This window comes from Thermobia domestica, chromosome 2 (assembly GCF_964235325.1).
Source record: "Thermobia domestica chromosome 2, izTheDome1.hap1.1, whole genome shotgun sequence".
NCBI lineage: Eukaryota > Metazoa > Arthropoda > Insecta > Zygentoma > Lepismatidae > Thermobia > Thermobia domestica.
Window position 1 is genome coordinate 189,795,925 of NC_137455.1, and position 16,240 is coordinate 189,812,164.

The following is a 16,240-nucleotide window of genomic DNA, read 5'->3' on the forward strand; positions in this document are numbered from 1 at the left end:
ATCGGAAATGTTACTGTTCATCTCAGTGGCCCTGAAAACTATGGATTCACACTGATATCGATTATTTTGCATCATTTTAATATACCTCCCCCTCCCTCAATTTGCGGGGATAAATTTAATTTTTTTAAACGGCACTGAAAGTGTCACTGTTCACATTAGCGACCTCGAAAACTATGGATCCACACTAATATCGATTATTTTTCATCATTTTTATATACCCCCCTCAATTTGCGGAAGTAAATTTGAATTTAAACGGCATCGAAAATGTCACTGTTCACGTCAGCGAACCCAAAAACTATGGATTCACACTAATATAAATTATTCTGCATCATTTTTATGTACCTTCATAAATTTGCGGGAGTAAATTTGAATTTAAACGACATCGAAAGTGTAACTTCACCTCAGCGACCGCAAAAACTATGGATTCGACACTTATAGCGGTTATTTTCGATCATTTTATACATCTTCCTCTCCTTCCCCCAAGTTGCAGTGCTGAATTAGAATTTAAGCTTCATCGGAAATGTCAATGTTCATCTCAGCAACCCCGAAAACTATGGGTTCGACACTAAAATAGATAATTTTAAATATATATCCGCACTTCCTTCCTCCAAGTTGCACCTTCAAAGTGAAATGATAAAACCATTCCAGGCCCGAACCTCATCTATGTTGAAAGTTTCTGTCGAGATCAGTCTGGTCGTTTAAGTGTTGTTAAGTTACAAATATAGTTACTTTCATTTATATATATATATATATATATATATATATATATATATATATATATATATATATATATAAACTCAGCTTTTGCTTCTGCACTATTTCAATGGTTCGTTCTTTAATACATCCCTTCCTCAACAATGGTTGCGGAATTGATTAAACGTAATGTTCTTGTATTAAATAAATTTATTTTAAATATATCTTTCTCATTAATTTCAATTAAGTTGCTTTTCAAAGATCCTCTAAAATTTCAGTGACGCACTATAGGCTATAAGCCATTAACTTCTATGGCCACCCTGCTACAAACTACAGACTTAAATATTCGATAAAGCATTTCAGTAGTAAGTAGTTGCATAATACCAATATGAACGTATTTAATTCCAACGGTAACAACTATGTTAGTAACATTAAAATTAATATTAATAATGATAACGAGTAAGAGTAGTTAATTACGAGTATGACAAATATTTGCTACAGAAAGACTTCTGTACAAGAAATATGTATGTAAAAATAATTTACTTCAAAACAACACAAGGAAACAAAATTTATGACGTAAATAACTAATACACAATATTATGTTACTAATATGAGGTCAATAATGTGGAAATAGAAAAAAACAGACATTATGAAAGATCTGGGAATCACATTTGGTAGGAAGTTAAAATTTTGTCAACATAGAAATATATCATGGAAAGAGCAAGAAAGGACAATAGGCTTCATTTATTTATTTATTTATTATTTCAGAACGATAGAATATGTATTTATACAAATATCTTGTAAGAACTAAGGTTCTGTAATTTGTAACAGTATATCTAAAACTTTGACTAACAGATTGACAGTATTCTTCTTACGGACGCGATGGTAGCGCCACAAGAGATTTTTAGGACTTCTGCCATTTAGGACTTGTGCCGCGAAATGATTTTTAGGACTTGTGCATTTTAGGTCTAATGCCGTTTAGGTCTTGTGCCTTTTAGGACTTCTGCCGTTTAGGATTTCTGCCGCGTCCCCCATTGATCAAGTATTACATTCTTGTTTATGGGTTTATTTGCTTCGACTCTTCCGAGCTTAAGATGTAAGTAAAAACACATTAAGAACAAAAATAAAGAAAGTAAGAAACTAAATCTATCTGATGGATAAAAATAAGAAACGATATAAAACGCAATGAGCTGATCAGTACGGTACTGTATACTTACTTCTGGGCAACCCTGTACATGATTTGTGTACTTGCAGTGTTTGTGTCGCCACAGTTACTGTTATGAAGACAGTGATAGGTATAAGTATTAATTTGATAATTTAATATGTAGGAATATCGGGCGCAAGTTAAGAATAATGTGTCAAATTATATTTATATATATATATATATCGAATGTACTAAAAATTGCGCCCACGGATTAAAAAGTAGTATTCTATATATAATTGTATACTTTTCGGATGCTCGTTTGGAGACGTGAATTGCACTATGTGACAACGCCGCAGATAAAGAACTATGGAAAAGACCTACTAGTCTATCAAATAGTTAACGTACTTCGATTCTTTTCAGATGACAGTAAAAGTCGATAAACGTTGACACTGGCACAACTGATTAGTGTAACAATTGATGTAATTGCTTGATGACTGTGAAGCAATGCTGGTAGTTCCAAGTTAACTTGCGACGTTGTCACATAGTGAAACTTTGATTCCGCATAGCGGCTGAAGGAGGTCCCAGAGGGTATAGCATCATATCATAGCATTTTCGCTTATTTTGACATGAAGAATACTGCTCTGTTGTCCATGGGCGTCATTTTTAGAACACCCGATATACATAGGCGCCGATTTTTTTTTTTTTGGGGGGGGGGCAGGACACTTTTGGCCCTCACAGTATAATCTAGTTTAGGAAAAATTAACAAAGAGTAGTAAGAATTTCTGTCGTAAACTTCGTCATACCTTTAATTCAATGTTAGGAACAGCCTTCCTATTCGATAAAAAACGCCACTTTCAAAGTTGTGTTTAATTAGAGCACTGAAGCTTCAATCAACACTATCGTAGCACTGATATGACAAGGAAAAATCAATGTGGTGCGCAAACTGGCAGTGAAGTTCCCAAATTTTAAACTTGAATTTGTTTTAGGTAAATTTGATTTAGGTCGTGAATTTCGCAGCGGATTGGATGGAGCGGACCGAGATCCCGTGGGGGAGAGGCTTTCATCAAGCAGTTGATAGAAAACGTCTGAATATGATGATATATTTATTCATTGTTTGTCCTCCTATATTTATTCGTTGTTTGTCCTCCCTCTCATCGGCACAAATCTGTCTTCAACATTGGGGGGACGGGTAATTTATATATATATATAAGCGATGTTCAAAATATTTATGAAGTTCAAAAACAATGCTGTGGAGGATCAGGGGAGCAGAGTTGTCTTCAGTGGCTATCGGGAACATGCTCGCCCCGTAATAAATAATAACATTGTGATACGTCTGTGAGCATTACGCCTCCTTCCAAGCAACTCAGTTGTCAGGATTGCCAACCAAGTTCAGAGTTGCGTATCACAATGTTAGACGTATCTGTGCCACACTTTGCAGTAAGCTTATTACATCTATTTTCACTATACAAAAATTGTGATGGCCCATCCAAGCATGGAGGAGAAATAGGAAGTTTCGAAAATTTATAATTAAGAGGAAAAATACAATAATCAGAACAATAATTGGGCATTAGCATTTTTAATGTTAATCAGGATAACTACCAAAGAAACAAATATAATAAGCCTTACAGTATTATAGGCCTACATGTTATGGCACATAAAATAAATCTTCGGTTTTGCTGCAATTAGATATTGACATCAAGTGCTTTTGGTAAACATTTTCCACATTGAAGTAAGTACTTTTAGAGACTTTGGAGATAACTGGTATGTTCTGCCAGTAGCAGTTGTTATATGTTAAATCGTATGAAAGTTACTGGAAAAAGTTTATTTCCCAATCTGTTGGCAATACTGACTGGGATTATCTTAGTGTTTGGATGACCCATCACAGTTTTTGTATATGTGAAAGTAGAAGTAATAAGCTTTCAAACAAAAACAAATTCATTGAAATCCATGATAAGGATTTTGAAAAATAAAGGTTTGAAGTTTACAAAATGGCGTTCCAGTTTTTTCTTTTTTAATGTTACCTTTCAAATGACTTTATAAATTTCCTATCAGCTCTACGGAAAGTTTTCATTTTTTAATGGTAAACAATTTCAAGACAATCTGAATTTTTAAAAATAATCATGTTTCTGGCATTAATAGGAACTGTTTTTTTTTTTTTTTTAAGTGTTTTTACAAAACGGGGAAATATCATGTCGCAACTGTTAAAAATGGATTTTCTGGTCATTTTGGAAATGCAATAACTTCTGAACCACTGATGCTAGTGCAATAACATTTACATACTTGCAATCAGCATAAAAAGTTTTATAACTCTACCAAATTGCATCCAAATCTGCGATAGTGGGTTAAATTTCCCAAAACTTTTGGACGAATTGACGTGGAATGACCCCAATGTTATGTCGCAACATTGATTCACCTTTTCTGTAATGTTAGCTATCAAGTATCAATATGCACTGTGTTACATGCATTAAATTAAGAAAGTAAACGTTCTGAAGTAACTTGATTTGCTTCTGTTTCTTCTTATATGTAAGAATTTTCTTTTCTTTCTTTTTTTTCTCGAAATAACGTTAGTTTTACAGGGAATATAGTTCTCTGTAAGTCTCACTTTTCTTACAGTATTGTAGATACAGGAGAAAATTGAGGTTTAAAAAGTATAAATTTGAAACAGTTGCTGAAAATATTAGTACAATCGCTGAATTAATTTTCCATGCATTGTACTAACTGAGTTTGAAAAGTGTAAGTCTAATGTTTTCAGGTACAAGATTTCTTTGTTTAAACAACCATAATTTAACAAAACATAGTTTATATCTTTAGCATCACATACCTGAACGCTTAACCAAGGTTTGGAGCGTAACAGCGAGTCAAAAATTGCATTTCTTCCTGAAGAAAATTGTAGTGTTCAGAAACAGAAAGATACGTATTTGAGCATTACGATGTCCTGTATATGTCCTTGACCCTCGCAAAATCCCAAGCAACGTCACTGAGCAGCACCCGCTGGGGTCCGTATGTTATACTCGATAAACGTTCATAAATTTGATTAATAGCAGAAAGCTCCGACATCTATACTCAACAGACGACCCATAGAAACACCGAAGATATCACTCAATAGAATCCAGCACAGGTTCAAAACTTACGGAAGTGATTCGATGTGTATACTACGAGTAGGTATTCCTTATAGAGGAACTACCGCTTAGATTTGCTAGGACCACTTGTGCTTTCCCAGGACTTCTGATGGATGGTCCATCTCCTGGTTCCTGTGGATCAGTTTGCTGGTCATAAGGAAATCGGATAATGTATATACTGTTCTACTGGAAATCAGTATATATTATATACTGAATTACAAAATTCGGCTAAACAAATCAGCAGACCGTATGAAAGCTTCTTTATAACTTTTTTTTATATTCATTTTTGTTGCCACCTGTATATATCGGTACCTATAATATACTGTTTCACATATTCAATCTATTTACATCTTAATAAACTTCTGTTCACTTTTGTACCAAAAGCTACAACTAAAGTTAAGTAACAAACTATTAACAGTTTCTTTAATTACATTTAAGTCTAATTCACTAATTGAAACGCATAATGTTCACATTGCCGTAAATTCTCTTATTCAGCAACTCTGTCTCAGTAAATTCCATCTTACTATAGCCCAACACAATTTCCTTCCGATTCACCGTTATCATCACCTATGGTAATGGGCAAACTTCATCTTGTTATTTTAATCTCTTCTTTAAATTTATTATTTTTGGAGTATGTACGATAATAGTAAACATGAAGTCGTTTCACTTGTTGATTTATCAAAAGCACTTGATACAGTGTTCAAACTGATCAGGGAAAATAAAATAAGAGTCAGGGGAATGCTTCAAAATATGCCGAAAGTCAGGAAAAAGTGGTGAATTTCATAGAAGTCAGAAATATTTTCTTCAGCTGCCACAGAATACAGGAAGAGCTAGAACATCTCAAAGAATGAAAACCGATTTCAAAAGATAAGAAAAAAGCTCAGGAAAGAAAATTATATTTGTAAATAAAGAAGCTTGATGAGAACCGAAATGTGTTAAAATTTCACGAGAGAAGAAGAAATTAAATAAAAAAAAAAAAAAAAACAGGACAGTTTGTGATTGATTACTTGACCATGTATTATTAGTGTACCATTCCCCTAACTTCTTGTTTCTCCGTTTTCCTCAATTGTATGACAATTTTCTTGCGTTTACCTGCCCCCTTCTCTTCGTTACGTGCTACGCCTCTGCTCTTACTTGCCAGAGTATTGTCGAATGTAATGTCACATTGTAGTATATGTTTCACTGCGCTTCTATGCATATGTTCATCGAACTCGCTCCATATTTCGTCTCATTATCCACAACGTGTTGTGTTGCCAGTGCCCCTACTCCCACCCATAAGTACGGAACGGTTGCGATCGAGGGTTTTTCCAGTCTATGGGTTTTCTTGTTCACTAACATAAATCGATTGACCATAGTCTCGTTCCACATTTCGTGTGACACCAGAAAAATGTCTCTTGTTAGTGTGGGATGGGAATTGTATGACCTTCCAGCGGGAATCGAACTCGTGTTTCTTGCGCCAAAATATGAATGATAGTGTTTGCGGTGTTATGTGTCAGGGAAAATTAATTACTTAATCACAGATATTCAGACAAATGAATATCGAATTTCAGTGGAAACTCTGTTGATACCGTACGATTGAGTAAGGTATTCTTTTCCAAAAATTGATCCATATAATGTTAACATTTAGTCCCCTTTTTTTCTTTTATTAAATAAAAAAAAAAAAAAAAAACTACAAACTTTATTAGCTCATAATGTAGATTTCCACAGCTCTCTCGTTTTGTATTCTTAACGTCGGAAAGGACGTACTTTCTTACTCTATAATTCATTATATTATATGTATATTATAATATACACATATCATACATCAATGATTTCTAAAACTGTATGTTCCTGGTTAAATGTATCCTTAAGCGAATGATTGTAAAAATTTTAGTGCCTGGTCCCAGTATGTGTGGAACGTGCCATGAAAATAATATCGTTTCCGGATACTACAAAATTCTTAGCTGTAGTCATCAGTGGTAATTTCTCATACCTAGGACACACTTTTAACTTAGTAAAGCTTTAAATAGTGTTTATTATACTTTGCATAGACTTCAAGGTACTGTACCTGCAGAAAAGTATTACAGAACTAAAACTGATGCTTTACTGTTCCAACTTCATTTGATTGCTTAATTTTGCTTACTCATTAAAGTTGAGGTTACTCATACTTTTAGATTAGAAATAAAACTATTGGAAATATTTGTAGTCTAAGTTATTAATTATGTTAAAATACATTGTTGGAAACTGTGTAAATATAAATTTGGGATTTGATATACATATAAAGAAAAATTAAAAAGAAAAACGCAATACTTCATATGCATTGTTTTATATCTTCAGGTAACACATATAATGTAATTACTTAATTTATGATAAAGGAGGAGTGTTCTTTTTTGTAACACGTTACTATACTTTTGAAATGTTAAAGAAATAGATCGTTCACTTTACCTCGTAAAATAATGAATTCCTTTTAGTTCAGGAGGTGTCATAAATTATGTGGTTTAGTTAACACGTAAGAAAGAAACTATTTGTTGCTGTTTGGAATATTAAGGAATACCTGCTCCAATGACGTAGTTAATTTTTTCTATAATTCCAAATAAATGTATGAATTAGCTTTTATTCTTTCTCGAAATAATAAATTAAGACAGTTTTGTTAATTTTATATTTTTCTCTTTTTTTTCTAGGTTTTTGAGGGGAATACTTTTAATGAAACTTCATTCTTAGTTACTCAAACAATACACATTATATTGTCATGATGGAAGATCAATATGAATCTGAAGTACCTCCTGCGCAACATAAAATTTTCATTAAAATTGAAAATGTTGATTGTGATGTTGAGGAAACTTCACTTGAATTGAACGATTCAGAGCTCACAGAAATCAAAACAGAACTCACAGAAGAGAATGCTACAATACATGAAACCCTACCATGTGCCTCATCTTCGGACTCAGTTAATTTAGTGAAGCCAGAGTTTGATTGTAAAGATGATGAAACAGTCTACGAATTAAAAACAGAAGAATATAACACGCCTCCAGATTTATCTGAATCACACTCCATGCAAACAATGGAAGACTATGTGGAAGATGGAATTCGTCCCGAAATACAAAGGTAATATTATATGTTAATTTTACAGTATATTTGTCCAGATCACAACAAGTTTCATGATCGTCCACTGAAGTGGGTAGTTTCTGTTTTCAGCCACAAACTTAATACTAGGCTTAATATGAATAGATCGACATGTCAAAGAATAAATTTATGCACACGTCGTCAGTCTAATGCTATAATATAATCACTCGATTATCTCTTAAAACTCAACTTTCGATGCTCTTCAATCATTCTTTTATTTGTCTCTTCTCTTTTTTGTTATGTTCACTTCCAGTATGTAACTATAGACTTACTTTTAGTTTCTCCTTGTTCCAAGATTGGACTGGAAATGGGGTTGCTATTGTTTCTGGGATCGAGATGTTCCTTAATTTTTCTTTTTATTGGAAGTAGAGAGCATCCTGTAAATTTGTACTTAAATGTTCTTTTGTATCATTATTTAGTACGGAAGAGAATTCTAAATTGGTCAATGTTCTGCACAGATCCTGTGGTCCCAGACTTCCTCATTCCTTCTTCTTCTCATTTACGCGGGTAGTGTGTTCACTGAAGGACGGCTCTCATTCGTGACGAGCTAACATGACCATAGATGCCGAAAGCCCAGAAATCTAATTCCTAATCGTAATCCTAATCCTTGGAGGTTAACTCCCGTAGATATCTATTCCATATCTCCCTTAAATATCGTCAACATTATATCTTTGTTCGCATTTTAACACAGTAAGGAAGTATCTATCAATTTTAGATTTCCGTGAGTATAACTAGAAAAAAACTGAAGCTCACCATCACAAGGCAGTTAAAGGAAGAAAAGGAACATTGTCGCTATCAAGAATTTAACAAACTATAAAAGATAGTTAAAAAAGAAATTATAATGACGTAAAATAATTTCATATCATATACAGAGACTACATTTCAAAATAATTCCTGTCAACTTTGGGCATCCATTAGAAACAAAACCCGGATTCTTACTTTAACGTGATGACATAATAATTAAGAATACGGAATAATAAAGAGTTTACAAATTCACGTGCTACCTAGTTTTAATCAATCTGCAATAACAGTGGCTGTGTGCGTAATAGTAGTAATATGAACAATTTGTAAGACAAACTAGGCAAACTAAGGATTCCGGAAATTAAAGTGGCATAAATTAGAAAGGCGATAGCAAGATTAAAAGGAAAGGAACCTGGTTGTATTATATTAAAGCTTGTAATTACAATTTGTACATTACGTAAGTCCAATAATGGTAATAGCATTCAAAATACAGATCTGTATCAATATTAAGTACGTTTGCAAAAGTGCTTGAATCTGTTCTTTATAAACGTACTAGCCGAAATGGCCATTCTTAGCATGGAGAGAATAGCTTTATAGGAAATATTTGAATCCCCTTCCCCCTTAGAATATTAATTTCCGTGAAAGTGTAATTATAAAAATACAGAAAATGCTCTACTTTGCCATAAATGTTGAAGCACGCTGCCGTCACAGAATACCCATTTAATCAAATTGATATGATTAAGTCGTTTCAAACGGATTAGACGTTTTCCCGACCTCGAAAGCTATGAACTCAGCATAAATCTCGGTCATTTTTGAAATTTTATTTTTCACTCCTCCCTCTGCTGAGGGAGATGAACTTGAACTTAAACTGCATTTGGAAAAATCATCATTCATTTTGACCCCTAAAACTGTGGATTGCACACTAATATCAGTCGTTTAGCATTCCTTTTACAAGTTACTTCTTCCAACTCACACTCCTTGGAGTGTCTTACTCCGACAATATCTTTTTCCAGATTGAAAATCGTATGTGTACCAAGTTTGATTAAAAAAAAAAATGCTCCAAACGTTCCAGTTACATGTCATATACATTCATACATATCCATCCAAATATATGTAAATGTGCGAGCAATGCCTTCGTCGGTGTTGCTCCTGTAAATTTTCAGTCCAGTTACATACCCATTCATTACTAAACTTGGGGTTAAATATAATCACGATTGTAACCTAGTAACTTGACCAACCCAAACTGTGAACTCTACACTAATCTCAGTCATTTTATATTTCACCTTTTCTCATCTCCCATGCCGTTGGGAGCTGAACTTGGATTTTAATGCTATTGGGAGTATAATTATTAATCTCCGTGATATCGAGGACTTAGGATTTGACATTAATATTGATCGTTTTGGATTAGTTTTACGTGTCAACCTTTTTCCACCACCCTAGGGGTGCTAATTGTGGTTAAATGTGGACTTAAATGGTATAGAAGTGTCACCAATCAACTTATTGACCCCGAAAACTATGGATTTGATACTAATATAAGGTAAATCCATGTTAAGTGGTTCAGTGCATGTTGCTCGACAATTTTTTTAAAAAATCTGATTTTTGATGTGCACTCCTTTCCTTCGATCTTACTCTCACTGGGGAACTGAACTTTGACTTAAAGAGCATCTGAACTGTCACCAATCAGCTTTTGGACCTCTCGAAAACTATGGATTCGACACTAGTATCGGTCATTTTCGATTTTTTTTTTTTTTTTTAAGTTTCCCCTCCCACTCCTTTCTAAGTATGCTAGGGGGTCTTATCCCGACAATACACTTTTCCAGACCGTAAGTATATATGTACTAAGATTCGTTATAATTTATCCAGGCATTCCAGAGTTATTTGGAACATATACATACACATACAGTATGTTCGTAAAGTTGCGCAACCCAAAGTTGCCAGCTGTAGGTGAGTAATTTTTTATCGCAAATTTTTGGATAAAAACTCAGGTTATCAATTGTGCAAATTCTCATTGCTTATCATTAATTAACCTAAAACACGCCTGTTGCAGTAATTTTACGACAACAGTGTTTGCAGAGGCCGCGTTTCTGTCAAAAAACAACCATTTTACGGACTTGCATAAAATTGTCATTTTACATAGCAACATTGCATCAACTTAGTCACATTTTCGCACCAATGCATAAATATTGATGCATACTGACATATACACAGATTCCCCCGTAAGAAATCAGTTTTCTGTAACTCAATATTGATTTTCTTCATTTTGTTCATCTTTTATTTTACACTTTCGGTACTTTATTTCGTCAATACACAAAAACGTTACAAATTCCAACATCGATCATGACCTCGAAAATATCTACATAGAACACGCTTACATTCGTTTCAAGTCCCAGGTTTTTATCGTTCTTAGTTCAAAAGATATACACAATCAAACTTCGGATTTCGCAGCTTTACGGACACATTGTACATCCATTTTTAAATATATATATATATATATATATATATATATATATATATATATATATAAGACTGAACGCAAAAACGTATGGAAATGAACGCATTAAACACACATACGTATGGAAACTATAAAAAATTGTCAATTTCAGAATACTAGCATAATTTCTTTCAAGGTAGGTCGAGAGTAACACTGTCATTAACAATGTCATAGCAAATATGTTAAAGGATGTTAAGAATATTATTTGCACAGATTTTGTAAAGCCATTTGATAGGGTAAATCAAAAAGTATTAGTAGACAGGTTTCATTAATTTAATCCGAATTAATTTGTCCGAAAGTTATTCAGTCTATTGAATCATATTTGAGGAGACTTAAGAGAGATTAAAGATGTATCGAATAAAGGGTGTAATGGCTGAATTCTTCCAACAGTTTATAATTCCACAAAGATCAAATTTGGAACCTAAACAATCTTCCTCAATGTATAAGAGAATCTAATAAATTATTATATACTGTTAAACTAGAACTTTTTAGGTGTATCAAACAGGGTGGATTGATCTAAATGAAATTCCAAAATAAAATAATTTAAAGTTAAAATAAGTAAAATCCCGTTTCTGTTCTGTTATTTCGGTTACGGAAGTTAATAATCATAATACAATGAGACTCAGATGTACAGTATGTACAGCATAGTATGAAAACAGGTGTCATGCACAGGATAATTAGGGAAAATCCCGTTTTGAACGGGTAACGGAGCAATACTGCTTTCTTCTCTTCGTAACAATGGGTTTGGGTTTTTAAATCGTTAACTATTCCAACGGGGAAATCACCATCGACATTTAAGACGAAAATTCTTTCGCGTGCGCGTCTGCTTGTTTGTTCCCAGATAATACGGCGTATATAGAAAGGTCCTATCCCCTCTCCGATTTTTTTTTTTAAGATTTATAACTTTAGGCGAAATTTATGTATTTCGTGCCTCAAGCTAGTTCCATTTTTTTTTTTTTAATATGCCCCTACCAAATATCAGTAACTTTTGTGAAAAAAGTGACATTTTCATAAACGTTGCTATACTTTTTCCTTAATGCTTAACCTTTTAAATTATATTACTTATTTTTATCCTATTAAAAATCGAATCTTCATTATTCGATTAAAAAAGTACCAATAAACCTTTTTTATTTTATATTATTTTATTTTATTTTTATTTTTTTTAATTATATTTTTTTGAAGACTGAAGGCATTGTAGAACATGTTACATATGCTTTCACGCCTTTCTGCGTCGAGACATAGTGTGTGATGACATCATAAATTTAAAAATATATTTTTTGTTATGCCTATTATTCTTATTTTTGGCAGGCTTACATTTTGCATTCAAAAGACTGAAATTTTGTACACTCGTTCAGTGCACCCCTTAGTTTTTTCAGATGTTTTCAGATCTCTGCGTGAAAACGGGGATCCAGAGGGGATAATGTAAATATATATATATATTTAACAAAATAGCTTTTTCCGCGATTCAGATGGAGTCATATGAATGGTACCGTTTAAAAGGCTGTTCTATTCTGAAGAGAATGACGTACGAACCATGATCCTAGGATAAATAGGGATGTTTCAGGAAACTGTTAGCTGAGATCCTGTTTTATAAGAGAATCTGGGGGATTTGGGGGATATTATTTTTCGCGGATTTACTTTTGCACCTAGAAGATTGAAATTTTGCACATTTATTCAATGCACCCCTTAGTATTTTTCAGTGTTTCAGATCTCTACCTTAAAACAGGGGTTGGTCCAGGGGGGGGGGGGGGGGTAAAAAGTAAAAAAGAATATTTTTAACAGAAAATCCCTTTTTTCGTGATTTTTCCACCCCAGATACACGATGGAGACATTTGAATGATACGATTGAAAATCTTCTTTATTCTGAAGAGAATAATATACAAATCACGACCCTAGGATAAATAGAGATGTCTGAGGAAATTTTTATATTACATGCGGATTATCTGGGGTATTGTAGGGATGTACTTAGCTCATTGTTAAATATTTTCCCCGGCCTTACTATTCAAGATAGCTTGAAATTTTATACACACATTTAGTACACCCTTAGTATTTCCCAGTTGATTTTGAGATATGAGCGTTAACACAAGGGAATCCAGAGGGGTTGAAAATTTGAAAAAAAAAAAGAAATCAGAAAAATTCCATTTTCTCTCAAAATTTCCCGCTTCAGGGACATGATAGGGAAATGTAAATGTCACCGTTTCAAAGGCTGTTCTATTTTGAAGAGAATGAAGTATGAACTATGATCCTAGGATAAATATTGATGATGATGTAGCTTCTTGACTAAAAGTCCATAATTTTCCTTTAAAAAAAAAAAAAGCCATAATTTAAAAGGTTTAAGAAACATTGTTTGGGATTAACAGAGGTTAACAATTGGGATTAATTCAAAATTTAACCCTAATACTTTCACTTAAATGGCATAATTAGCATTTAATACTAATTCCTAATGCTTTTTCTTCAGTTCGCGACTTGTAATTTACGAGGAGAAAGATTTGATTTAAATCAAAAGAATCGATTTAAATCAACAAAAATGATTTTAAAAAAAAATCATGATTTTTTTCCACCCTGGTATCAAATCTATAAATGACTGCAATAAACTTCAGTAAGACACTAATGCAGTAGTTAAGTGGTACCAAAATGCTTTATTAGATTTAAATATTTATAAATTTTAAAGTCGTTACTTGGCAAAACGTAAGAAACTTCCGCAATTTCTGTATACAATAAATAAAACTGGTCTAACTATTGTACTGCATGTACTAGTGTAGATTGACATTACTATATAATGAGCAAACAGGAACTTAAGTTTATTCTAAGAATTAGGAGAAAGTTTAATAAAGCAGCCACTCCGCACTTAAATTTATGTCCGATCCAAAGATGAATTTGGATGGACTCAGAGACAAAAACTGACTCTCTAAAAATAAAAAAGATTAAGCCCAAATTTGTAAGGTTTCTCATTTATAAGCAAACAAGCTTTTCCTATAAATGAAAATTTACTTACTTAATAGGAATTTTGAGATAATAATCCTTACGCAAAGAAGGTCATTACATGTCTTGCTATTCAAAATATTTAATATTAGACTGTAAGGAATTGTTTCCTAGCTTTGAAACAAAGGTACGAAATAGTTAAACACGTGTAGTAAATTATAATTTATTTTATTGTACAGGAGGGCGGACTAATCTTTTAAGTATGATAAATAATTAATGTGAAGGTTTAGTGTAACCTAAATTCACTCGCAAACAGGGCGAGTAATTTTTTTTACGTCAAACAGATTATATTTCCGTCAAACAAACAATATTCTACATTAATTTTGCATAATGTTGAAAAATGGCATCTCACGGTTCTGATGTATCTCACGGTTGTGATTATATTATACCACAAGTTTCGAAAGTCTTGTGATTGTGGTGCATTATATCTTCAGATATTCCATTTCATTTCATTTATTTACTTTATCTAACCAATACATGGGATTTGGGGGTTCAGTTCACAAGTACATGGTATTTGTATAAGATTATTTTAAAAAAATTATATATGGATGTGATGGTAAATATAGGGAAAATATTTCACATTGTTACACAGATATTTCTAAGTATTCTTTTACACTATAAAATTCTTTGTCAATTTGATATGTTTTGTTTAAATTTAAGTTTTTCTCCATTTTTTATGTGATTGGGCAAAGCATTGAATGTTTTACTTGCCATATGTCCAGGGCGCTGTTGTATAAGTGATAATCTAGTGAAGTAATACTTTTTGTTTTGATAATGTTGATTTTTTCACCTCTTCTTCATTTTCTTAGACTGAAAACGTATGCTTCATATATGTAAATAGATAGAGCTGTTAATATCATTAACTTTTTAAAATACAATTTTCAGCTTGTAATCTAAGTTTGCAATGGTACGAATGTTAATTGCTGTTTTTTATTTAATAAATATAGATTTGCTTTCAGCTGCGTTACCCCAAAATAGAATGCCGTGTTGTATAATATGATATATGGACCCATAGTAGATTTGTATTAAGACTTCTAATGTGTCTTTCAGCACTCTTAGAGCATATAGCCTCGAGTTCAGTTTATGTATAGTTGCTTCGATATGACTATTCTATCTGAAGTGCTCATATATTATAATTCCTAAAAATGTTGTTTCGTTGACTAGCTGTATGGATGGGTCTTTTAGATTTATTGTGGATTTATTAATATTTTTAGCATGTGATGAGTGGAAAAGTATATATTGTGTTTTCGTGTTGTTTAAGACTTAACTGATTACGATCAAACTAAAAGCAATATTTTTTTATTGTCTTGTACATTGTTAACAAGAGATTTGTATCATTTCCTTTGATGATAACTGAAGAATCGTCAGCATACAGTATAATTTTGGAATCTATATTTGTAGGTAGATTATTTCTATATAGTAGGAACTAGAGTGGACGTAGAACTGAACCTTGTGGCACTCCATGTTTTATTTCTCGATAAGTTGATTTGTATTGTATTTGAGTATTACCTGTATTTCTTAGAATTTCTACTGATTGCTTCCTGTTTTCTAAATAAGATTTAACTAATTTAAGAGTTTCCACGTATACCCTAATGTTCATTTTTGCAAGAATCTCGCAGTTTATTGCATCAAATGGGGCGCGGTGGCTCAGTGGTAGAGCGTTCATCTCCGGTGCTTGGGGTCCCTGGCTCGATCTCAGCTCGCGCTGTGTGGACTTTGTGGTGGACAAACACTGAGCTCGTGGGTTTTCAAAAAATTCTTTTGATAATAATCTTTTGATAATAATCTTTTGATAATAATTGACCTTTTAATAATTCGCGGAGTATCTCAGTCTTCATGTTTGATACATGAAATTTGGCTCCGTCCTGTTACCTTAATTTTCTCCAATCGTACTCACGAACTCAGTGACAGTGTTCGCGCGAACATTTAAACTTATTTTGTCACAAAAAAAAAAAAAAAAAAAAAAAA

General features: G+C 32.9%; 1 protein-coding gene across 5 annotated transcripts in view; it reads left to right on the top strand.

The window, feature by feature from the left end:
- Positions 1-16,240, top strand: part of LOC145678307 (uncharacterized) — a 95,525-nt gene that overhangs the window by 30,034 nt on the left and 49,251 nt on the right. For all 5 annotated transcript variants that reach the window (XM_081748327.1, XM_081748336.1, XM_081748322.1 and 2 more), the window contains exon 2: positions 7,617-8,040. In XM_081748327.1, the coding sequence (XP_081604453.1) occupies positions 7,685-8,040 (356 nt within the window). In that variant the 5' untranslated portion in view covers positions 7,617-7,684. The remainder of the gene's footprint in view (positions 1-7,616; positions 8,041-16,240) is intronic.